This window comes from Callionymus lyra, chromosome 1 (assembly GCF_982586985.1).
Source record: "Callionymus lyra chromosome 1, fCalLyr1.hap1.1, whole genome shotgun sequence".
Lineage (NCBI taxonomy): Eukaryota > Metazoa > Chordata > Actinopteri > Syngnathiformes > Callionymidae > Callionymus > Callionymus lyra.
In genome coordinates, this window is record NC_141818.1 from 40,865,989 (window position 1) to 40,892,371 (window position 26,383).

The following is a 26,383-nucleotide window of genomic DNA, read 5'->3' on the forward strand; positions in this document are numbered from 1 at the left end:
TTTTTGTGGTGAAATCATTAAACCCACGTGCAGCTCTCCCTCTGTGGTCACTGGGGGTCGTGCTCCTCTGCCTTTAGCTGAATAAATCATAAAGTTTGCTAGGAGACCACACAAGAAGCCAGCCCATCCAGTCTATGCAGCAACACATGCACACAAGCATTTTTTTTTTTGTTAAGTACACAGTTTCTGCAGTGAAACAAAAGATCCAGTAGAAGAAAACGGACTTCACTGACAAAACAAAGAGAAAGAGGGCTCAAGAGATCATCATTATGACAGTAATGAGAAACAGAAATAACACAAAACATCACAGGATCATCCTCATTCGAAGCCAAGGAACATTTAGACTTGAAACTTGGGAGTCAATCCACACCAGGTGTTTCCTGAAATCCTTTTCTTCTGTTGTTGTTGTTGTTGTGGTCAAGTTGATTTTATGTCAGCTTATGTAAATATTTGGTGTGTTATTTTGCTACCAGCAGATATTGTATAGATTACAAGTGTCTGAGTGTGGGGGCCACCATAAAGGAAAGCGATCCTCTCTAACTGGCTTCTTTGCATGACCTGGCCAGACTGATCCTTCAGTCTACGAAAGGAAGTACTTTACTGTCTGAGGCTCACATTCTGTCTGGGGAAGAAGTAAACAACATCGGACTGAGAGTGTGCGTGTGTTCGTACTGGTGGAAAACATACCTTATTTACTTTGACAGTAAATTAAATGATCAGACTTTTGCTTAAACTTTCACCGAGGCCTCCAGCAGAGAGAGAACCACCTATTTGTTGACACTTCATCACCTCCATAAACAGCTACATACTATTATTGAAGAGTGAGGAATTCATATAGATGAAGGTCAAGGTGAAGGACAAACTCAAACTAAAGTAATTCATATTGATTAAAGATTGATTTAATATCATATTTACTCTTGAGGCAACCTTTAGTTTAAAAGCTTTTAGTTTATTTTGGTGTCTAAACAAGAAGGAGCTGTCTAGACTGCAGTTAATACAAAACTCTGCAGCGAGAATTTTGAGCACATCTAGTAGAAGAACTCACATTTCACAGATACTTAAAACTCTTCACTGCCGCTAGTTTCTTTCAGGATCGATTTTTAAATTTTGTTTTTTACTTTCAGATCTATTCATGGTCAGACCTTACATCAGTGATCTGATCCAGCCTTACACCCCAGCTCGGGCTCTGAGGTCTGTGGATCAGAATTTACTGATGTTTCCTCAACACGCTGCTCCTTAGCTTTGGAACGATCTTCCTCTCCCTCTGTGTTTGATGGATCTACTGACTCCTTCTTAAGAAACATCTTAAGACCTTTTTATTTTTTCAGAGTTTTTTTTCCTAAATTTCCGGGACTTGGGTGTTTGTCTTATGTCTTGGCCTTTTAGAGTTTTTACATTTTTAGGTATTTTTTAAATGTTTATTGGTTTTGATTGTTCAAGTGCTTTGTGACCCTGGTCTAGAAAGGCGATTCACGAATAACTATTACTAACTTACTTACCTGCTTCAATTCTGTGTGGCGTTTTTTTCTTTCTCAGACGCTATGAGTTTACTCCATTTTCCTCCCTCATTTCAAAACATACAGAAAAAGATTGAGGACCCTAAATCAAATTTGAGGGTGTGTGACTGGTTGTTTGTCTCTAGCACAGGAGTGTAAAAATCAATCAGATCAAGGGGCCAAAATTGTGAGCAAAAAGTTAATTTGAAATATACCTAACTGATCTTTCACCAGGAGTATCAAACATGCCTTTCCGTCAACCTGAAATGTACTGTTTCTTTATACATCTATAATATTTGTTCTTAATCACACAGATATTTGTATAGGTCAAGATATCAAACACAAAATACAACAGTAGTTTATGCACCGATCATTCAGTAAAGGCAGTGATTGATATCAAAAAGTATTGTTTTTAATAAATTAATACACCAACGATTTGTTCATTGATTATTTCCATTGTCTAATGACCATGACTATCTTGTATGTTAGTATCCAAACACTCGTGGAATCATGTGACCAATCATTCAACAAAAAGATAACTTTCTTTTTTTTGTTAAACTGAGATTGTCAAAGGATCAGAAATAATGAAGTTCCAGAGCCTTTTAAAAACTTAAGTGAGAGAAATCATGGCTGGAACATAAATTATGTTGCATTAAATAGTTACGTTGCGCAAAGACGTCTGTAGTGAAGTGTTCTGAATTACTGTTTGTCCTCATGTTTCACAATCATTTTAAGTGAACGTGAAGAGTAGTTATTACATATGTTGCATTCACACAGTTGCTCCACCAACAAACCCACCCACATAAATCCATTTGCAAACCTTCCCAACAATCTCTTTATGCTGACTTTCACCCACTTCAAATCCAGGCATCAACATTTGGAAAAACTGATTTCGACAGACTCCTCAACTCAGGCTCTTTCCTCACCATCGCGGGGGCCTCTTCACCTGAGTAAAAAAAACGAGGGGGTCGCCACGCATGTCAGGGCGAGAAATCCAAGTGGCAGCGCAGCCTGAAGAAAGATGAGGAGGTGAGGGTGATGGGTGAAACTCTAGACTCGCCGTTAACGGAGGCCATAGCACCTCTCGACCCTGCGCCACACATTTCTCAGTGAACTTTGGCCCTCCTGACTACACCAGTGGTGCTCGGTACCTCCTCCAGTCAAACGGAATATCCCCCTCCTGGATCTAAGACCATTACCTGCAGATGGTATCAGTGTCAGTGATGGCATTTTAGCTGTAAATACTTTCAATTGTCCATAGTAAACTGCTTTTCCCCCCCTTATCAGACGCCTTAAAGCAAGGGATCTGGAAGTGCCTTGCTTTTATTGTAGTTTATCTGTGCTGTAATTGCACATTGTAAAACGGTCTCGTAGGGTTACTTTAAATCCCCAGTGGCCAATGGAACCATCTGGCCTTCACAAAGTTCTGGGAGGAAAGTTATGCCAGACTTCAGAGGAAAGGAACTCTGATAACGGATACTTAACCTCACATGGAATTGGCTGGTTCTTCAACATTCCTATCATCGTCTCAAGTACCTGTCATTGCATGTTTGGCAACCTCACAAAAGTTGTCAATCTCAGCGTGCAGAGAGGTGGACACATATTTGGAGTTTATATCAGCGTGGAGGTTACTAGCACGCAAACCTTCATGACCGTACAAATGGACCATTGATGAGATGTTTAAATCCCCGCAGGGCTGGACTGGACTGGATCTCATTCAGTCATAATTATTGTGAAAAAGGACAGCAACTTCTCACACCTGCGGGAGCCTCACATGAACGAGTCTCATTGATAATAATGCTTTGAGCCAATAAATAAATATCGCAATGATAAAAACTTCAAATTTTGAGTTATGCTCAATGTTAGTCAAAAATGTGTTCACCAACTGTTAAAATATGAGGCTTCGAGTTGGTTTCTGCCTTCTGTGGTGATGTTGTTTCGTGACTTGCTGAAGCTGATCCACAATGATCTGTTGCGAAAGATCATCAGAAATCATTTTTCTGACTTGTTTAATCACATTTATTATTGATTTACTGCTATTTTTACGTAACTAAAGGTGTTTTCTTGCGACAAAGTCTGGCTATAAGGCCATTTAAACCTGCTGTTGAAAAGTGTATTTTGGGCACATTTGTGCAAATATTTGTTGTATTTGAAGCTTTATTCCTTTCAATACATAAGTTTTTTTTGTATGTTTTTTGTCTGAAGGTTGCATAGACTCTTCCTTAGTACTGTCATTCAGAAGAGACTCAAAGTAAAACGAGTGCTCTTATACTAGGTGAGGTCAGAACATGTCCAAGAACTATAACATCTGGTGGTACACCCAGGATATGCAGATGAAGGTTTTTTTTCAGGGAGCGACAGTGTGGGCCCCTCGCTCTGACCACCAAGACCCAAACTTGGATGGGTGGATATTTTGGTCAGGCGTGTTTTCGTTTTTCTAACATACATAGTTAAACATCCAATTGACAAATCTTCAACATTATATGGTCCCCCCCCCCACCCCCTCTTCACGGGTCATAGGTAACTGTAGTGTTCAGGTGAGTATACACAGTTTAGATATATATTTGTAGTCCTAACCCTCAACTTATTCCCTTATGGGGTGGGGGGGGGGTGCTGGAGACTATCCCAGTTTCACTGGGCGAGAGGCGGGGGACACCCTGGACAGGATGCCAGTCTGTCGCATGGGCGCACAAAGACACACAACCACTCACACACACACACACACACTCATACCCACGGACTAGTTTCCAATGAACCTCTGTATGTTTTTGGACTGTGGGAGGAAACCGTTGTGCCTGGATTAAAGCCCACAAAACAGGGAGAGTTTACAAACAGAAAGGTCACAATTTGGCCTCCTCCTGACCTAGAAGCGAACCTTCTTGTGGTGAGGCGATCGCACCAATCACTGCGCCACCGCGAGCCCATTAAGATATCAAATACATTTTATTTTAAAACTCCTTCTTGGGCACTAAGAGGTCGCCGTACATTTATATATTTATTCTAATATATCATACATGTTTGTGAACGTACAAAGCTCTACAAGAAGTCTTCTGAGCACAAAAGACATGTTCTTGATCTGGTCTTGTTGTGACCAAGAATGCCCTTTTGCTCTATGACAACTTGACCCCGAATTTGTCCCCAATTAAAACTGTTTGTCCTCCACGGTAACAGACTGTTGATGAATTAAACCGAGGAGGTCCAGAGAAGGACAGTGACCCTCCACAGGGCACCTCTTCATTAAACAGATCCCTCTTTATGCTGCTGTTTATAACTGCCACTAATAATCCACGTCTGGTGCAATTCACCAGAGCTACCATACGTCAACATCATCCTGGTTGTTTGCAGGGTTTTAAACAACTGATAGGGTGCACTGGACCCACCATGTAAACTTTATAAAACACATTTAGCGGAACTGTAATTATTTACAAAACGGTCGCATGGGAATATTTTTACATGAGATGGGGGGGCTTCTGTTTCAGTTTGTTGCACTTGGTCTTATAATTATTAGGAATAACTTCTTTACAAGTTAGTTGTTATGACTGGAAAGAGTATGAAATCACAGGTTTTCTATGGAAGGGAAAAAATGCTGCATTGTTTAGAGACGACTTCACTTTCAGGACCCCGGTCCAAACACACTGGATTGTGTATGTCAACATTTCACCTCCAATGTTTAGTGCCGTAACGGTCGAATGGAAGGTTCTGCAAAATTAAGTCCACCTTTCCACAAAGCAGGCGTGGCAAGAACGGGTAGGGAGTGGGGTTGTTAGTGAGATGTGTGGGGTGTTATTTTTGTGAGCACCCCTACAATGCTCCACCTGTGCCTTAGCCATACCCAAGAGGACCACCCACTTAGGGGAGAGCAAGGCAGTCGAGAATCCCTATAACCTCTTTGGGTGGGCAATAAGGCCTTGCGCTGAAGTAGAATGTTTCAGACAACTGAAACACTCAGGGGGAACAATTTTCTGCAAATACTATCACACCACCAGCGGAGAATAACAAGCGCAGGCTTGAATTAAATAGGAGCTATACATCAGAGGAGCCCCACAGTGTGTGTGTGTGTGTGAATGCGCCTGTGGGTGTGTATGGATTCAAGAAGGTCATGCCTCTGTGATCAAATAAGTATCTATATCTTCATGACAAATATAATCTTGAGCTCAACCCAATAGCTGGGTCGTCAGTTCCATTGAAATCCGCTGTGATACGTATGGATATAGAAACTTTTTTTAGCATCTTAAAAATAGACGAATCGGATAGTAGATAACAAGGTTTCAATATTCCATCTTTCCACAGTTTAGTCTGGCAGGATTATTTCCAGAGAGTTTCAAGGCTTCTGTCCAAAAAAAACCTCTTTATGAAAACACAAACATCTTTAACCTTCTTTTTTTTATGTAAAATACTGTAATGGGAACCGAGCTATCGTTGAGTTAGTGTGAATACAGCCAACATTTAATGAGATGCAGGCGTCCAAAGGACATTTCGAGACTCTTTGCTTCTCAATAAATTGCAATGAATCAACAATTACCCAGATGGCCTAAACTAGTTTTATCAATTGTGACATAAAGTCAAGAAGGAAGCTGTTAGTGTATATGCAAGCCTAGCAACACTCAAACACAAAATGAAAATATATTTTAACATGCAATTATATCTTAGGAAAAAGATAGAGAAGTAATTACAAATCAGATTCAGTTTGTTATAAAGGCAACTGAGTCGCACATAAATGGTGTAAACCAAGCACTACTGCAAATTTACCTGAAGTGAATCTTTGATTGAAAGATCGAAACACCAGTCTTTCCTTGAGTTTTTCCTCTAGAAGCATCAATATGCTCTGCAAAAAAAAAAGGGTCATTTGAAAAAAAACAGTTTGTTCCGATTTTTAAAAGCGTTCCACAGATGTGCAAGGATCTGACACAGTTCCTGAAATGATTAGAATTGGCTAAAATCAAGCTGCTAGTTCAGATAAAAACAGCAAATTAAAATTGTATGTAGTAAAATGTAATCAGAATCATTGGGAGCCCCAGGCTACTTTTCTCTGCAACAATATGGAGCTAATTTTTAATAAGTTTTTACTTGTTTACAGGTTTATTTTTTTGAGTCAAACATAACTGAGAAAAACATAGTATTTTTTTTTAAATCTGGTGTTTTTTTAAACCAGATTTATTAATTTTTACAGTAATAATCATTCCCCATTTTCATTTGGTATTTTACGGATAAAGTGAGAAACATATACGTCAGTAAAATACCAGCCAGAACAACCCCACAATTATAATTCATGATGTAGCATTACTTTAGAATGCTATTTATGAAATGTTGTTTTTTGGGGCAATACAAGAGTCTCAGTCTATTTTGGTTAACCTCAGCCATTCTCCAGTAGAAGTTTCGAATCCTGTCTTTAGTTAGTAGGTTTGGCTTGCAATAAAGATGTTACAATGTTAGTCTTAGGAAGCGCTTTACTGTTAACAAGCCAACCAGTGCAGAACCCATTATTAAGCCTTTAAAAGCAAACAGTATTAACACTGGGATCATCTCCGAGGTTATAAATACTCTTGTAAAACTTCATGTTCATCCCTCACACAGCAACTGACTGACAACGTGTAATGTCGAAAAAAAGCCACTTATTTTAAGGAGATCGTGGTTTCATTTAACAGTAAATGATACATATTGGGTTGCAGAGATGAGCGTCTGGTTCTGTTTTCTTGGATCTATCTTTGCTTATGTGTGTGAGTGCAAGTGATTGATGGCAGAGGAAAGAGGTGAAGGCCTCCTCCCCGGTGGTCTGGCTGGGCTCTTTGCCACCGTGCAATGACCGCTGCTGCTATCCCTGACCCGCATCACCACATCATTGACACTAAACCGACCGCCAATCTTCTGTTGGCCCATTGCCTGTGGCAGGGTCCGACCCTGGAACTGTTTAGATTGTCACCTCGCCTCATAACGCTACACTGGATGAAAATGGAAGAAGAACACTGTATCCACAAACGACGAGCGTGGAGTTTGTTTGTCTGCCATTATTGTCCCGTCGATTCCTCTGCTCTTATTTGCTTTCCAAGGGTGTTGAAGGCTGCTGCGGAGGGCAGCCCTGCGGTGCACGTGTTAAGTGGCAAACACAGGCAGGATAAAACAGCTCAGGAACACTATCCCATGTTCAAATAAACAGAGGTGTGTGGGGTCTGACGAACAAACACACATTCATTAGGTGTCTCGGAGCTGTGAAGTGAACACACAAAGATGCAATTCTAGCACATCTTTTTTTGTTAGCTTCGCTCACCCCCGTGTTCCCAAGCAGTTGTGGTTTACCCCGATATAATCCGATCTTGTTTACCCAAAAACTGGGACTGATGGATTGCATTGTTTGGCCTTCCGTCGCTGTAATTGGTGCTGTTGTATAGGTTAAAGCTCCAGATATATTCCGCAGACCCCAAACCTGCCATACATGACCCCCGGGTCAATGACACCCGTATCAGTCGCGGGCCCCCTAAATGTTAAAAGGGTCAGGAGAGAACATCCCTGGCTGGTTAATGACATTAGTCGGTGGCGATGGCTTCACAATAACAGCCCCGTAACCTCCTGCTGGAATAGAGACGGAGCCGGGACCATTCGAGCTTTCTAACCTTCCACCCAATAAATATTTAGAAAAGACTCCACACAAGGACACACAGACAGTCTAAACAACCTGAGAAGCAATTACATGTGCTATACTGCCTTCTCCATTTTCAATGACATTTTCAAATTCAATTGCTTCTTGGTGTGTTCATTTATTTTATTTTGAAACACTTCCCACCGTATACTGTCGATTCGACTCTTTGTGATGTTTGACACAGGTTTGAGAAAAACAAACGTGATTTTGTCGCCAAGCTGGACAATTATGTTGCACAAGGGTTCTCTTGGTACTCTAATGCTTGTTTAATTTTCTGGCACAAATCAATTTAAAAGAGAGATTGAAGTAATAATGAAGACCATAGACTTAAATAGTTTAATATGCAGGGCTACATAAATGTAATTTTTTTTGTAATGCTTTACCTGTGTTGCATTTCTCAGTGTTTTCCATTTCAATTATTTAATTATTGTCTTCAGTTATGTGTGTATATTTTATGTTGTCCAAATGTTAATTCGGAATATGTGATCATTGATTTTCTAGGGTTAATTTTTTTAAAAGCTAGTTTTTACATGATTTAGTCAGAATGTGAAATATGACATTTACATATTAAGTAAGTAGATTTAGACCAGGGTCACAAAGCGCATGAACAATCAAGAGCGATGCATAGTAACAAATACATACAGATTTAAAAACTCTAAATGGCCAAAATACATAAGACAAACACAGGAGTCCCAGGAAATCAGAGAAAAACACAAATAAAAATGTCCTAAGATGTTTTTGAAGGACTCAGTAGATCATCAAACACAGAGGAAGATCGTTCCAAAGCTTAGGAGCAACAGCCTGGAAGGATTTCTCTCCTCTGGTCCAGAACCGTGAGCGAGGAACCATCAGTAGATTCTGATCCACAGACCTCAGAGCCCGAGCTGGGGTGTAAGGCTGGATCAGATCACTGATGTTAATCCTGAAAGAAATTGGCAGCGTGAAGAGTTTTAAGGATCGGGGAAATGTGAGTTCTTCTACTAGAGCAGGTCAGAATTCTCGCTGCAGAGTTTTGTATCAACTGCAGACGAGACAGATCCTTCTTGTTTAGACACGAAAATAAACTGTTACAATAGTCTAAACGAGAAGACACAAACACATGGATTATAAACTCCAGATCGTGTTGTGACACCATTTTCCTAAATTGAGAAATTATTCTTAGTTGAAGGAAACACTTTTTTTTTGCAGTGTTGAACTAGAGACATGTCTTTGTCAAATACAACAACCAGGTTTCTCAGGCTCAGTTTGACAGACTGACCTAAGTCACCCAAGTACTGACTCAACCCTGGAACCTTATCATCAGGCGCAATCACCAGAGTTTCAATTGTGGTGATAGTGGGAGATGCATATAACGACCATGAAAATAATACAAACAAATGTTTCCAGTATATTTAGATAAAGGTTATTCCAGTCAGCTTATCTTCAGGATACATTAAAAACATCTTATTTCAGTAACTTTAAAGGTGCTCTTTACCATGATGGATGTGAAGCATATTATCAGCGTCTTTGTACTTCTGAAGTCGTGTAAGTATATTTGAAGTTCTTGGTGGTCCGATGCTGCTATCGGGGTTAAGGAATGCAGCACAGTGAGCAATGCACCCAAAGAAAGGTCTGCCATTTCTCTTTGCAATTAGCTGATGATAAGCTCAGAGGCTTTTTTCCCCTGTTTTGCTCTCATTTCTTGCATTATTTACTAAAATCGTTCCCACCAGAAAGTACAAACACGCTGCTTGTGTTTTAGGTCAGTGACTTTCATCAGTGATGAGAATAGTGCTTCGCTCAAGTGCTCAGACCAACCTCGGGGTCATTGTGAACGACTTGGAGGACATCGCTGGGTTTTTCGATGGCAAACTGTTCAAATGTGAGGCCGCCCGTCTGCCAAAATGTCATCGGACAGAGTGTGAGAAATGGGAGAGGAACATACAGTGGCAGATAGGCCAGCGACCCCATCTGTCAGAGATGAACCCTGCGGAGAGAGGTCTCAGCCCTGGCAGTCGACTACTCCATCACACTCAAAGTGTTTACTTGCACTTGGTCGACATCGTGTCAGATGAATTAGGAACTCAAGTTAATTAATGGGTTTTGAGAAATATTTGGAAATATTCGACGTGACTTATTACGCCCCTTGAACTGTAAACCAAAAAGCAACTTTTGGCCAACCACGAAGTGTTGGAGGACAGCTAAATTTCACACTTTATTCAGGCCCTCACAAGACTTTCGTCCGGATAAATATTTCAAGACCTGTTCGCATTTTGACTTTTAATGATAAATCATACTAGGTCTACTATACACCCATGTCATATGTCCATAGAGTGTGTATGTGAAAGAATCTGTGATGTCATTAGTCTGGTATTTAACCACAGTTTTGAAGCCCATCCGTGGTTATAGCTAGTGATGTTCTGATGAAGCTTCATGAAGCAGTGTCATTATTTTCAGAGTCCACTAGATGGCGGTCTCTGCACATTTTTTCGTTTGTTTTGAACAACTGATGGCGCCACCTACTGACCTCTAAACAACATGACGGTGTTTCATGAAGCTTCATCAGACCCTCGCTAGTCATAGCCATCTTTGAAATGCAGTCTTTCAGTTTAGCCGGTGAAAAGGGGGGAATTAATGTGGGTTATTAATTATGATTGGGTAGTAATTGTTTAGATGAGACTATAATAAGTCAATTCAGGAAAACTGAGTTTTTACCATTATGTATTAAAATTAACAGGGTCGCTTTTTTCAGCGCCCCGAAATCATATTTAGAGGCGGTGATTTCTGTTAGTTTTGCGGCGTGTATGAGCTGCAGAAACGGGATGTTGACAACGTTACATTTTAAATTAAATATAAAAAGATGAAGAAAAAAACAAAAAACAACAACATCCAAATTGGTTGGAGGGAGGCGCCCCAGCGCCCTCTATTTGACAGCTGCCACTGCACCCATGTCTGAGTAAAAAGAGTGTTTTTTTTAAAAGATCAATTTTTGGAAGGCCTCCAGGAAAAGAATTTTGGGGGGGCAAGGTCTTGATACTAGTATACTAAGCAGACAACACTATAATCAGTATAAGCCCGGAAGTACTAAATCTCACATCCAGCAGGCCTTGCAAGAGCAAAGCTTTTAAGCAAGTTTTCTCCTGAGGCGGAGAATTCTGCCCGATTCCGGCAGGTGGACGATGGAAGAATCCATCTGGCAAAAGACCAACTGGCAACCCAGTCACTTGGGAAGATCATACCCAGTGGCAACAAAAACTGACTCTGAAACTGTAGCGACTCCACAATGTTTGCCTACTAAGACCAAACAATATGGATAGTGCTGTACGAGCCTTGAGCGAACGTTAAGGTTAAGAAAATATAATGTACTATTCAAGGTTTCAAAGGGGAAATATGGTTAAAGAAAGAATTAATTGGAAAAAGCCTGGAAAACCGACGCAAGGGTGAGTAATTCACTTTATTGTTTAAACACAGGCACCAATTTAGGTAAGTCAAAGCTGCAATGATTCCATGATGTCCTAAATAGAGACCACCATCTGACACTGCTACTAATAGATGCCTTGAGGCCACTCAGAGGAAAAACAGATGTAACTCATATAGATTTGAGCAACTGCGGCACATTCTATTAAATTGTTAGGCGAGGGATTATAAATAATCGGGAAGGTGGAAACACACCTGGGTCTAAATCATAAAACAAAGTTTATTCCAAATTAGACGAGCTGACCGAACAGTAGCGGCTCTGGCACATAATAATTTTCAGGCTCTTAAGCCACAATTACATACCTTCCATGGCTGTAATGACCCAAAGGCTGAGAAAAAAAAGGTTTAAGTTACACATTAAGTGAAACAATATAGAAGATTTTTGAACTGGGCGTGAAGTCTGGAACTTTCATAAGTTTTTACCTGATATCCAACTGTTAGTATCCGCATTTTGTTAGAAATGAATTAACAGATTTAAAATGGATTTAATCCATCAATATATTTTATAAGTTGGAGTCTACTGACTCCTGAAAAAAAGCATCTTAAGACCTATTTATTTGGCTTTTTCTTAATTATTGGGGCCGCTGTGTTTGTCACTGTGTTGCCTTGAACTTTTAAAGTTTTTAAATTTGAGTAATTTATGTTTTTTTTAACTCTGCATTGTTCTGTTGTTCAAGCGAAAGGCGCTTTATCATTATTTACAAATATGAATGACTTCCTCACTTCTAAAACCTCAGTCAAGGTGGACCATTCTCCTTTGGTTCAGTCCTAGCAGGTAAATGGTTAGTGTGAGAATAAAAGGTCAAGATAAAAATGTCATTACAATAAATGTTGTGATTAAACACAATAAACAAATAAAAAGACCTTCTGTCAATCTGTTTCTTCATAAAAAAGAAAAAACCTCACTGTCTTCTCCGACTGCCTCATCCTTTTTGGTGGTAAAATCTGCAGAGAAATTGTGCAACCCAGGATTTCGCAATTGACCACAAGTCTGGCCAACGCTGTAATGTCCATATTTGAAAGACGTTGCGCAGAGCTAATCTGTCTAACCAATCATCCCCCCCCAAACCCCCCAGCCCTCAAACTCATGTTCAGGACCACCTTGAGAGCTAATTTTCCAAGTAATGCAAGGAAAAGACTTTCCATTAGCTCAACCTAAATAGGAGTAGAATTGAATAATCTGTATGTGTGTCTGTTGGCTGTTTTGCTGGACTGTAACAATTTAGCGCTGTTCCCTCTGAGGGCCTAAGCAAATATAAACCAAACTATCCAAATTATACGAAGACCTGTATTAATATGTTAAGTCTCTAGGGGGTTGGCAGAAAAGGAAATGCAAATGAAAAATCCAAAATGGATAACAGCCTGCAGGTATTCTAATAATGTGTGCATGATGAAAGTGCTTCTATATTATATATTTTCGAGTTCATAATTAAAGCTTTGAGAAAGCAAATGGATGAGGTAGAAACAATGTGACAAAAGGAACATCTGGATAGGGACAAAATTAAAGTGAAAGTTCACCCAAAATTCAAACTTCACTTGTTTTCTACTCACCCTCATGTCGACAAAGGGTTGGTATTTTTTTCAGAGTAATCCGTTCCTTTTTTAGAGTTGTAGACGAAAATGTTTTTTCATTTTAATGTAGCGACTAAAGCTCAGTTGTCTTCGTCTTAACAACATCCAAATACCTCTATATTGCTCATCTTTGACGTCGCTCTTGTATTGATGCCATCGACATGAGGAATTGTTCCTGAAAAACTTAAATAAGCCTTTATCTTAAGTTTGTTTGTAGCAAAATTTTTTAAGAGTAACAAGCGATACATACAGGTCATACTCCGGATAAATATTGGAAGCGCTTCCAGTATAGACAGTAGACTGTGTGTGCTCTACAAAAGAGCTTAAAATATAGATTTGTTCACCTTCAATACAAGGTGGACGTTACATACGAGCAGTATGGAGGTATTTGGATGTTTTTAAGTTTGTCTTTTTTGACGAAGATGTACCCATATAGAACATCTCTAGGAACTATGTTCTACATGTACATTTTTGAGAGGAGGCTGCCAAGGAGGAACACTGGGTACACAGTTCAATGACCAAAACAGAATCCATCCTGGTCTTTCCGAATTCGGGGTTTGATCATGAGCATGAAGATTTTTGCTTGACTTTAATACTTGTGTAATAATTATTTGAGAGCAGGTGTAAAAGCTGCCAGAAACACATGGACCTACATGCTCTTACACACACACCAGATGCCATCAGATGACTCCATGCCCTACCTGATGAGTAGAGATGAGGCCAAGCAACAACAGATGGAAGGATGGCGGCGGGGTACCAGAACACATGCAGGAGGGGGGAGAGCAATGAGAGCGTCAACAGTCGAAGACCACCATCATTGCTGCCCACACCAGACAACATTCACAACCACACTTCCTGCTTCTTCCCTACCATGTGTAATATGATGAAGTTGTCCTCCGCTGTACAACAAGCCAAGTATGGGATTCATTCAGAATATCTTCGGGCTGACGGCTCACAGAGAGTCAGCATAAAAGAGGTTACACTCATTGGCGTCATCTGTTTCCCTGAAGAAAATATGTGTCATTGATTAGAAGAAAGATGTTAGATTTTTAACAATTGTTAAAAAAAATATATCTGTATACCCAGATCGGTAGGTAGCTACGCAGGCGGTTGGTCGTTGGATGCATTGTGTGGGTGAGAAGGCAAGGAGGTAGGTAGGTAGGTGGGTAGGTGGGTAGATGGGTAGGTGGGTAGGTAGGTAGGTAGGTCGGTAGGTCGATGGGTAGGTGGGTAGGTAGGTAGATGGGTAGGTAGGTAGGTAGGTAGGTAGGTAGGTAGGTAGGTAGGTCGGTAGGTCGGTAGGTAGGTAGGTAGGTAGGTAGGTAGGTAGGTAGGTAGGTAGGTAGGTAGGTAGGTCGGTCGGTCGGTAGGTCGGTAGGTAGGTAGGTAGGTAGGTAGGTAGACAGGTAGGTAGGTCGTTAGGTAGGTAGGTAGGTAGGTAGGTAGGTAGGTAGGTAGGTAGGTAGGTAGGTAGGTAGGTAGGTAGGTAGGTAGGTAGGTAGGTAGGTAGGTAGGTAGGTAGGTAGGTAGGTAGGTAGGTAGGTAGGTAGGTAGGTAGGAGGTTAGGTAGGTAGGTAGGTGGGTAGGTAGGTAGGTAGGTGGGTGGGTAGGTAGGTAGGTAGGTAGGTAGGTGGGTAGGTAGGTAGGTAGGTGGGTAGGTATGTAGGTAGGTCGGTAGGTAGGTAGGTAGGTAGGTGGGTAGGTAGGTAGGTCGGTCGGTCGGTCGGTCGGTCGGTCGGTAGGTAGGTAGGTGGATAGGTGGGTAGGTAGGTAGGTAGGTTGGTAGGTAGGCGGATAGGTAGGTGGGTAGGTAGATAGGTAGGTAGGAGGTTAGGTAGGTGGATAGGTGGGTAGGTAGGTAGGTAGGTAGGTAGGTAGGTAGGTAGGTAGGTAGGTAGGTAGGTAGGTAGGTAGGTAGGTAGGTAGGTAGGTAGGTAGGTAGGTAGGTAGGTAGGTGGGTAGGTAGCTAGGCAGGCAGGCAGGCGGTTCGTCGTTGGATGGGTTGTATGGGTGGGTAGGTAGGTAGGTAGGTAGGTAGGTAGGTAGGTAGGTAGGTAGGTAGGTAGGTAGGTAGGTAGGTAGGTAAATATTGTATATACGGTTGCTTTTTTGTGGGTGTTTTGCACATATTATTCCTAATCTGTCTTCTGCTTCTTCAAACCATCTGGAGAGGCATCTTTGGATAACAAATGACTGATCCTAAATTTTCCCGTAAAGGACTAATCGCAAGTCGTAGCAGTTGTATTTATCTCCCCGGAGACATCCATCAGGCAGTGAGTAAATGGTTACAAAACACTTTGTCTTCTAAGCTTGCACAGGCCAGTTTTCTGCCACCAAACCTGGGTGGCTCTACTTACTCATGCCATGTGTACACTTCAGTCAAACAAGGCCTGAGGACACACAAGGGTGGTATGGAAGCAAAAGGAGTGAGGAAACGAAAAGGTGAGGTAGAGCAGTGTGGTTATTGCAGCCAGTGATTTAGGGGCTGTTGATTTCGGGCAGGCAGCCCAGACTTCATCATCGACTCACTGCGGGATGATGCTGCGTAAGTCACTAAACTTAAAAAAGTCCTCATGTGTTTACATCTGTTCAAGTGGAAATCAGGGCTCTCACACAGCTGGAAATCGCTACCGAGTACTGCTTTTTTTTCTTAGCTTCTCCCTCACTTTCCCCGAAAGCTTTCATAAACAGATGGCAGGCGCTTGTTAAGCTGTTGTCAGGACCAATAATGACATTGCGAACACTTTTCCGAGGTCTTTTTTTTTTCTTTTCTTCTGGCATCCATTTCTACGCCCTTTAAGATGGTGTGAATGATGCATTTCTGCTGTTTGCAACAAAACTTAATTCATTAAAAACGAAAATCGCTTCAGTGTTAACAGCAGTGAGTGGATGTTTTTCCTCAACAAAAAAAAGAGACAGGGACTGTTCGACTGCTGCGCGGTGAATATTGGGTGTGGTTTGTGGCCCTTGTTAACACGTTAGCAGTAACTGCTAGAGAGTTGGTGGCCTGTTTTTAATCAGTTGTAATTCATCGGAACAGATATTACGAACAAACAATCTTAGCCATAACTAAAACAAGAACAAAAGCGATTTCAAATTTGTTTAGACAACAGAGATAAATTGTTAAACGGTTTTGTATTATTATTCAGACTAAGCTGTTATTCGTCCTCCTCAAATGAATGTTAAGCAGAAAATTAAGCAAGTATATTTTGAGCTTTTTTGACAGTAAACACTGGGAAATTACAGACAAGCAGTATGAAGGTATTTCGTACGTCTTTCCTTATTCATATATTTCTGCCTATTGCTTCAAAAAGGAACGGATTATTCTGAAAATAATCCCAACCTTTAGGCGACATGAGGGTAGAGTAGAAATTGACTGAAATTAGAATTTTGGGTGAACTATCACTTTATATATCAACTGCAATCCAATGTTCATGTTCTTCAACTACAGCAAATTACTGTATATTTTATTTGGTCTAAGTTTCCATCTGGAAAAATCTTGTTTTAGTCTCAACAGTCTTCTTCCTTGGTCGTCTTTTGGTACAGCTGAGGTGGTCTACCAGTCTGCTCTTGGTTGTTCAGGACATAAGCACTCTAGATATCAATACTATTTCAATTTAAGGTAGTGCTACAGTTCTCTAGACTAGTTTCTGTCTCGGGGTCTCGAGACCACTTGATTATGATCTTAGTCCGGGCTTGATCTAAGTGGTTTACAGTATTAATCTTGTGTCAGTCTTGGTTTATCTTTGTCTCACCAGGTCTTGGGCAGTATCAGTGGTCTTGGAGCTCCAATGGAGCTTCTTACAGATCACTACACAGAAATCAATTGACAAAATGTCATAAGTATTGACTCCACTATGATGCTTATGTTCTACAACGTTAACAAGTCAATGTGTTTATTGTATGGCTTTGATCTGGAAAAGTCTTGGACTCTTGGAGTCTTTGACTTGACTTGGTGAGGGGGGTCTTGACTACAAGTTTACTCTTTGGTGATGTACCGAATCCATTTCAGAAAATTGCCTCACAGCAGTAAGGTTCTCTTCCAGGTCTGGAGGGAGGCAACTTGTGACCCTTTCTGTGTGGGGTTTATATGTTCTCCCTGTGTCATGTGGCTTTACTTCGGGTACTCCGGTTTTCTCAAACAATCCCAAAACATAGAGAGGTTGATTTGGAACTTGGGGACTTCATGTGCCCTGCGACAGTGTTGCGTCCTGTCCAGGGTGTCCCCCGCATCTTGCCCGAAGAAACTGGGATAGACAAATTATTTACTTCTAGTTCATGCATTTGTCCTTTACTAAATAATATTTTGGGTTTTTTTCTTCTTATCACAAACAGATAATCTTGATTTCACAAAAGTGTTTTAAGGGTCTGAGCGAGTTTATTCCACTTAAACCTGTAAAATAATAAGATGCTTTTTTTCCCAGCAAAGATTGGAAACCGAGGGGGGAAGAAAAAAAACATTTAGTTTGTGCACAGTTGTGATACAATTCTTTTTAGGCAATGCAGCTAAAAGCAGATTGAACAGTACACTGTGGAACTAAGGGAGCGCACGACGCTGTTGAGTCACGCTGTTGATCTTTTGCGGTCACACACAAACCCAAACCATCATCCTCTGGGATATCCTCTTGGAGGGCATGAAAAATTCCCTTCTGACCCTGCAGAAATAGGGAAAAAAACTCAATGTTCATACTCATTAAATTTGGCTGGTTAAAGCATCGTGTAGAGATTCTGAGGTCAGTTACTCTTATGTGTGAAACTAAGTAAATTCAATTTTTTTTTTTTTATCCTGTTTTGCATTCACCATTTAAAGTGTTGCAATTTCGGTTTGTGTGCATCGCAGCTATGTAAGGACGGAGTCAGCTTGTGAGTCTCTGTTATGGTCTTTCGTTCTCAGCAGATGTGCTCCACAGCTGCATCCCACATGTTTTCACACCGCAGTTGTATTCATTTTTTTTTCAGCTTGTCAGTGTTAACGGTATTTTTTTTTTTTTTCTTCCTCTTGCAGGAACCCTGCTCTCTTTTAGAACCAACCATACTGCAGTAGCAAATTGACTTGGTTCTGAAAGGCGTCCAGTTGGTTCAAGAATTATGAGGGAGGGTCGGTGGGTTGGGGAGGGAAGGCAGAGATGGTGGGGGGGGGGGGGTGCGGGGGTTAACATCTAGTCAAGCCTGTCACTGCTTCATGATACAAAGAGGCATTTAAGTAATTGCATACAATCAAACCAACGCCTCCTGAATTCCGCCCACTCCGGATTCCTGCTGATAAGTTGAGCCGAGACTCCGTCGAGTGCCAAAAAACCCCCAAGAAAGAACAGGTGCTGCCTATGCAACTGATTTCTAATTTTCTGAGAGCGGAGGAGTCAAGAGTTTGGGGGTAACTGCTAGGCTTGAGTCATCCGGCGAGGGTCACGATCATGTGGATTTTTATAGTCAATGCCACCCCCCCACCCCCTAATAGAACCAATATTTTTGTCCATTTTGTCAGTAAAACTCAGTAAAACACTAATTAAAAAAACACAAATTCCTATCTTTAGCACTCTTTCTACTTTATTTTTTAATTAATTAAATAAAAACATTAATTGTTTTTCTAATTATGAAAACCTCATGCATTGCAAACATCGGTAATTAGAGCTACATTATTTAATTTGACATTTTATCAAAACAAAACAATAAATAAAATTGAAAAATAATACTAAGCTAGTATTACAGTTATTGACTCGCAACAATCCTTTTTCACTTTGCTATAAAAACACATCCAAAAATAGAAATTGTGTGGGAAGTCGTCTGCTTGAGACCCTGGGCTCCTTCTAGTCATTTAAGGTTTTCATTTTGCTGTCTGTAATGTTAAGAAACTATATTGGTTAAAAAGGTATAAGGAAAAGTGCTACTTATTTTATTATTATTGATTTTCTGAAACTCCTGTTGTGTTATCAGTTTTATCTTGACCTTTAAAGTATATACTTTATTGAGTATTGTTTTGATTGTTTAAGCGCTTTGTGACCCTGGTCTGGAAAAACGCTATATAAATAAAAATTACTTACTTACTTACTTAATTATATGTGCGACTTTTTGCGGATAAAAAACCTGAAGTGATTGACATTAAAATAGTCACATGTGTTGATTCAATAAAATTGAACGACTTTGTTTGAAGTATAAGAAAAGAATAATGGCTATTGAAATGTATTTATTTATTTAGGTAAAGTGGAATAAAGTCGTTCAGGTGCACGCTATCCTCGACGGGGACGCGGTTCGGGCACATGCGCGCCCCCGCGCCGCGCCCCCCCCCACCAACCCTCACTACGTCACGGCGCTCGCTCCCCTTCTCGCGCGCTGGTTAAAAAGAAGGAGGAAAAGAGGACGGGAAAACATGTGAGCGCTCACAGGACTTTAGTCACACACACGCTTTATTTCCCACAGGTTCACAGAGAGTGACTTTTTTTTTTGTAATTTTTTTTTTTTTTTTAAACTCATTTTACCAGCTGAAGGAATAACGACTTTAAAGGACAACCTCATGGCTATTTTTGCGGCTCGTGCGCTGGTTTGATTCTTGTCTCCATCTGGATTTTTTTTTTATATATATACATATATATATATTTTAATGTAAATATCACACGGCAGTTATTTATAATTTTTTTTAAATTATCAATACACCTGCTCTTGCCATTTTTGTGTCAGATTTAATTACATTTTAAAAAAAAAAGAAATTCTCCCTTTTTTTTAAATTTGGGACTTACCTTTATGATTATTATTATTTTTGTTATTTTATTAAAAATAAATAAACTATGAAGCATTTGCAATTCGTCCTCGTGCTGGCCATCGCCGTGAACGTGTGGGAATGCGGGGACGCTAAATTTGGCGAGCGCTCAGAGATGAGCCCCCGGAGGAGACGGTGCTACGACGGAAGCTTGCCCAAGCGCCTGAAGAAGAGGGAGCGGAAAGTGTTGCTCGACGGCAGCGGCAGCAGCGGCAGCGGCAGCACCGGAGGAGGAGGCGACGTGTGCCACAGGCTGTACCCGCGGGTCTCCTGCTGCCCCTCCAGGAGAGCCGCCTACCAGATCATGCACCGCATGGACGCGAGGGTACGTAAATCAAACGCTTCCCAAAAAAAACTATTGTTTACACTTTTAAACGCAAGTGATGCGTTCACGGATTTCGGTTTTTTTTAATGACGTAGCAGGGGGGTGTTTAAAGATGTCTCAGTCGTCGCTACAATATCGAACCTGTTTCTGATGTTTTTTAAATTTATTTAAAAAAATTAACGCTTTAGCAACTTGTTAGCCTAACAAGGACGCGTTTAAAGTACTTCCGGGGGGGCGCTCTGTTTTTGTGCTAAACTTGAGCCCCGGATTATGGTGGATTCTCATGCAAAAAAAAAACAGCTCGTTCCACTGCTGCTGCTGGGTGGGCATCGCACTTTTGTGTCGAAACAAAACAAACGCGAAATTGCATCATTTAATGTCACCGCGTCACGCAAAGAAAAAAAAAATACCCCCGCGGGGGTAACGAGTGAATAGGTCGGACTCGACTTTTTCCTCCTCCTCCCAAGCTACACTACTGCCCACACACGGAGTCCCCTTTTTTCTGAAAGCACGGTGAAAGAATAACAACACAATTGTGTTTGTTGGTTTCACTAATGGGAGAAGCTGGAGAACATCACCCCCCCCCCCCCAATCCCCACACACACCCCCAAGTGTTAATGCCTTTAAGAGGGTGTGTGTGTGTGTGTCCTTCATCCCCCTCTTTCTCAACAACACACCTTTTTCTCCTGAGGACTAGTGAGTTGTGACAGTTATCTAAAAGTGCAAATGCCAATTTTTGACGCCCGTTTTCTCGATGCAAAAAAAGATGCCCCCAAAACAAAGGGTCCACTTGTTCTTGTTTTTTTGGATGATGGCAACTCTGGAGCCCGTCCCAGTAACATATGGACACGGGGGCCACGGCTGAGAGCACACCAATGCAGGTCTCCCCGCGTAAACCTCGTGCCAGCTTCATGGCGAGGAGAATCAATGGGTATTTAGAACCCGTGAGGGGCAGGCATGCCCACGAACAGAAAGAAGAGCATGCTGGGTCACCAGCAAACCCTGGTGAATCCCATCGGAGAGGTCCATGGAAAAAATTGAAGTAAATCTGTATTGGTGTTTATAGGCGTTCGAAAGTGATCTTTATCTCGGTTGTGCGATTGACGTGATGGTGTGACCTTGTGTTTGTTCGATTCAGAATAGTTATTGGTCACTGTATGAAAACAAAAAATCTTAAAAAGGAAACTTTAGATAAAGAAAAAGATGGCAATCTCATTCCCAACACTTTTTTAAGAACATTGACACCTTCCCCAATCACTAAATCTACAATATTATAGTATTTTTATAGAATTCATTCTATTTCTAAGATTACGTCTGTCCTCTTTTCTCCAATTTCTTATATCAAATCACAATTTTTTTTTTGCTCCTGCCTTCAGAATCAGTCACTTTTACTGTCAGTGTTTTTTGTAAACACAACGTAGGATTTTCTGAATAAGATACTTAAAGATAACAAACAAACAAAATAAGCAACAGAAACAAGCATCAAGTTTACTACCATTTGTGAAGTTAGCATTTCTCAAACCCTTTAGGAACCAAGGTCTTAAGCAAACACCACTTGATTATATAAAAATACCGTTTTTTTTAGTAGTTAAAAAGGGTCAGAAACGGTCTTTTCTGCCCTTTTACGGGTAACAACGGGTGAAAAGTGAAGGACATTTTAAAAGCTTAGCAAGTATAACTGAAATTTGAAATAAATAAAAAAATAAAAAAGGTCTGAAGTCAAATCGAGGGCATTCATATGACAGGAAAACATTTGATATTTTTCCCGTACGTTCACGCAGAAAGTCTTAAATTAAGTGTCCATCATGGATGGTAACATCTTTTAAACGTAGCTTGTCCTTTATGTTTTTTAAAATAAATCCTAAAGTTGAGCTGACATCAGTTTTTTTTTCGTAGAAATGACCCATTGGACGTTTCACTGAAGTTTACATGACTAAAGAAACATTAGCGTCATCCAGTTCCAGATGAAGTGGGTTTAAGGTTGTGGTCAGTCAAACCCACAAGGATTCATTTGTCCTTTTTTTTTTTTTTTTCCACCTGTTGTATAAACGTAGCACCTGACGTGTAAAAAGGTAAGACCTCATCCATTTGTTATACAATGAGTGTCAGCAGGTTGAGCGTGGCCCCTCCGATCTAATTGACTCTGACAGACGGCTAATTTGTTGATACCAGAGTAGGAATGATGTGCCTGTCTATCTCTAAATTGGTGTTTACACACGGACCTCACACAGAGCAATAAGCGCTGCCAGGCTGTCCGCATGTCTGGCTGCACAAGCAGCTCCACTGCTGACCTAAAACAGATAACATTGTGTTTTATTGCAGATCGTTTGTAAGGAAAACAACCCCGCTAATTTACTTTGGATTGCTTCTCTCGAATGGCCGCTCGGTTCCACTCAGAAGGTTTTATTTGTCGACACTCATTAGGCGTTCCGAGATCCATCAGGCGTGGTAATTGTAATCGGGGTTGTTTTTAAGCACGAGTGAGTAAATTGTAAGTGTTCAGATTTTGCCTGTTTTTTTTTTTTTCTCTCCTAAAACTAAAAAACGCTTTTATGACTCTCGGAGTAGAAATAAATGAGTAAAAGTCAAGTGTTGATTTAAGTGTGTCGCAAAATAATATCGGACCTCCTACCTTATTTTAATTGGATAATTTACATTAGAAAATAAGCTTAAACTCGCCCGCTGAACACGCTTGATTTTGCTCTGCTGTGATTGGTCAAGCATCGATGTTTGTCGATCGTGTCGTAAATCCCAGAAGTCGGGACTCGTTGTATAAAACAAATCGGGATTACAGGAGGAGTGGACCCCACGATTACCTCGTAATGGACTCCGCTCTGGTAACCTCTCATTCGCTAAGATTTTAAACTTAAGTAATATGTTCAAAACATGGTCATGATGAGAGACTTTCTGCATCTTGGAGAGGAAGACTTCAACATTTGAAACATGAGTCAGGAGAGTTGGAGTTTAACATTACCTGCCCTTCAAGAGGAATAAAGAAGTTATGAGTGAATTCAGAAAATTCTGGCCTTTTACTGGTGTTACTAATTCATTGGAATGAGTAAAGAATGGGCCGGATTGGACATAAAGAAATAAATCAAAGGAATTCAAATTTCAATTCTGTATGTTTTTGGACTGAGAGAGAGTGCCCTAAAGGAAATCCAAAAGGATATACAAACTCCACACAGAGACAAAGCATTTTCCTTCAAGCTGGAAGCGAACCGATTTTAGTCTTTGTTTTTTAACCCTGGTTTAAATGGTCAACATTTGATTTTTAACTAACATTTTTCTGGTGTTTTTGAGCGACTGTCATTCATCGTTCAGCCCCGAGTCCCGAAGGAACGTTTTGTGTCTGGAACACCATGCGTAATCCCTGTGGTTAATCTGCAAACAATAAATGTCTCTTGTATATTTAGACTCCTGGACAATATTTTCACAGGCTGTCAAGAATCTGAATATAAAGAAAAACCCCAAAAACTTCTTTTTTTTCATGGACGCTCTAATGTAAACCGTCCAAACTCTACGGTGATTTGAGATAAAAATCGTTTAATGTCAAGCTAACATCAATTTTTTTTGCATGTGGCCTCCAGATTTTCTCCACCAATAACACAGAGTGTGGACGCCTCTTGGAAGAGATCAAGTGCGCTCGCTGCTCCCCCAACGCCCAGGTGTTGTTTCACCCGTTGGACACGGACAAAGTTCCACACCGGGAGCCAGACCTGCCTCAGCTCTGCCAGGACTTCTGCCGCGAATTCTACTACACCTGCAGGGGGCATATACCAGGTAATTATTTCAGGAGTAATGCCTGCAATTACAGTCCCTGTAACCAGGTGCTGTGCAAACAAACAATAACACAAAAAATAAGGTAGTGTTAATTTTCTGTTCATTCATATAATATCTTCAATCTAAAGCGGGAGCGATTTTTCCCATCTGGAGAGGTGGTGCGTCAGTAGTCTGGTCCGTGAACATTTATTTATTCAGCTCTTACCTCATCTGACCTCTGCATTCGAGAAGCTTTACCGCACGTTCGAGTTGTGTCGGACATGATAGTCGTTCGCCGCCGCCGTCGCCGGCCGAAGCCGCTGTTTACGACGCCAGCTGTAGATGGTTTCTGGTCTGTTTGTCTTGTCGGAGGTGAGCGAGGGGCGGTTGCTGTTGTAAGAATACACAAATATCCTGTCATGTGGATGGAAAATATTACATTTTCACAGGTGGGTCTAAAACAAATTTCCTGAAAAGCCGGGGCCCTGACCTGAGCGAAATTACTGGAACAAAGAGAATGCTTTTCTTTTCGCCTTTTCCTGGATACACCTGAGCAGGAGCAGTCTGGCTTTAGTCTAGACATGACCACTTAGAACTTCCTCTTGTGAGCTTGTGAAGACATATGTGCAATAAACATATATGAGTAATCCGGTCCCATGTTAGATAAAAATCCTTAATAAAATAAGAGTACAATAGAGGTCCAAGACAAGATACAAACAACTTGACACACACTATTTAAGCTATTATAACTATATTAGACAATTACATCAAAGTAATGCATACAAATAATGAGTAACTACTGTGTTTATTATTTTACTAACAAACAGGAAGCACTGTTTTTGTCAGCAGGAAGTCAATGTCGATGTAAGAAAATAGTTTATGTATCATCTCTAAAATGTAATTCCTTTGAGCTATGTTTCTTCTTGACATTATATTTGTCGAAACAAATGTACCTTTATTTGTGTCACGCACAACTAAAAGTACATTAGTACCATTTTTGTGGATCAAATGCAGTTGAATGTGTTTTCCAGCAAAAAATCCAGCTGCTTCAAATGTGATTTAAGTGAAGTGTAGAATGCTTACTTGGCTTTTAAAGGACTTAGACAGCGGAGTGTGACTGTTATCATGTCATCCATCTTTAAATGGATGACATTCCTGGTAGATAAATATCACAATTCTGATCATGTTTCCTAATAACGTACCGGTTAGTGCAGGAAGTTAAATATGTACTCCATTCACTTTGTTACATTTTTTTGCAAATATTTAATATAAACGTTTATAAATCCATGTCGATGAACGTAACGTACTTTTTCCATTTCATCTGGTAAAGAGTGGAATCGAGGACATGCGAGCAGCAGACAGTTCTGTGAATTAGCTGGTTAAGGAATGTGACTTTTATGGAGGTTTCTCTCCGGCTAGATTCTGCGTCTCTCTTCCATCCTGAGCCCTCCTCGTTCCTCTGTAGGCCTCAACAAATCAGCATATGTGGTGACGAATGACACATTTATTTTTCTACAAAGGTAGTGTGTATGTAAAGCTGCTGAAGTGCATCAAGATGTCAAGTACTTGGGGTGGGCCACCCAGGCTGCCTTGGAAGATAACCAGATGGAAGTATAACTGCAGCACGAGGGAGCCAGGAATAGGGACACGGTACTGTCTCTGGCTGGACTGTTCCTCTGACGTGATGCCCTCCAGTTAAAACCCTCCTCAGGTTAAATAATACCTAACAAATACCCGGCAAAAGTCACTGTTTTTCCCAATGATTTTCTCAACATTTTTAAGGAATCCTGTCACTTTCTGGCTCTCACTTTCCTGACTATCTTCTTTCCCTTTTCACTCGACCCCCCCCCCCTTTCGGCCTTCAGGGTCCCCAGCCAGCGTGGTTAAGATAACTGGGTAGACAAGTAGGTGGGTGGTAAAGACGGAGTGTTTCTACGTGCGTTTGATCTCCATGTTGTGTTTAGATGTTAGAAGGGATATCCTATCACCTCCTGGGTTTTGGTGCGGTCAGGGTCTGTGGTCCGGTGTGTGGCAGATGAAAGCGACGACAGGGGTAGTCCTGTTTGTGTTTCTATCGCTGGTGTATTTGCTCTCCGCCGTCCACTGAAGTGGGCTAGAGGAATGGATGTCGGTGAGATTGTTTTTTGGTCGCAAGATGTCGCACACGTGCATTGCTATCGTTCGGACTTGTTGTTTGAAACTTTCTTATGGGTGCGTCAGTAGAAGACCCTCGGTGGGTTCAACATATTAGAACGTTGGCTAAAATGTCAGTCGATCTGAGGTCAGTTTATCAACTTCAAAACAAAAGTGGAATCGTGTAGGAGGGTGTGAGTCACGGGTGCACAACCTTAATTGAATCACAGACCAGTTTGATGTCTGTATTATTT

At 40.9% G+C, this 26,383-nt stretch overlaps 1 protein-coding gene across 1 annotated transcript in view; it reads left to right on the forward strand.

The window, feature by feature from the left end:
* The first annotated feature begins 19,528 nt into the window (after window positions 1-19,528).
* Window positions 19,529-26,383, forward strand: part of hhip (hedgehog interacting protein) — a 30,489-nt gene continuing 23,634 nt past the window's right edge. Inside the window, exons 1-2 of the mRNA XM_087807803.1 lie at window positions 19,529-20,237; window positions 23,825-24,017. Of these exons, the coding sequence (XP_087663929.1) occupies window positions 19,941-20,237; window positions 23,825-24,017 (490 nt within the window). The 5' untranslated portion in view covers window positions 19,529-19,940. The remainder of the gene's footprint in view (window positions 20,238-23,824; window positions 24,018-26,383) is intronic.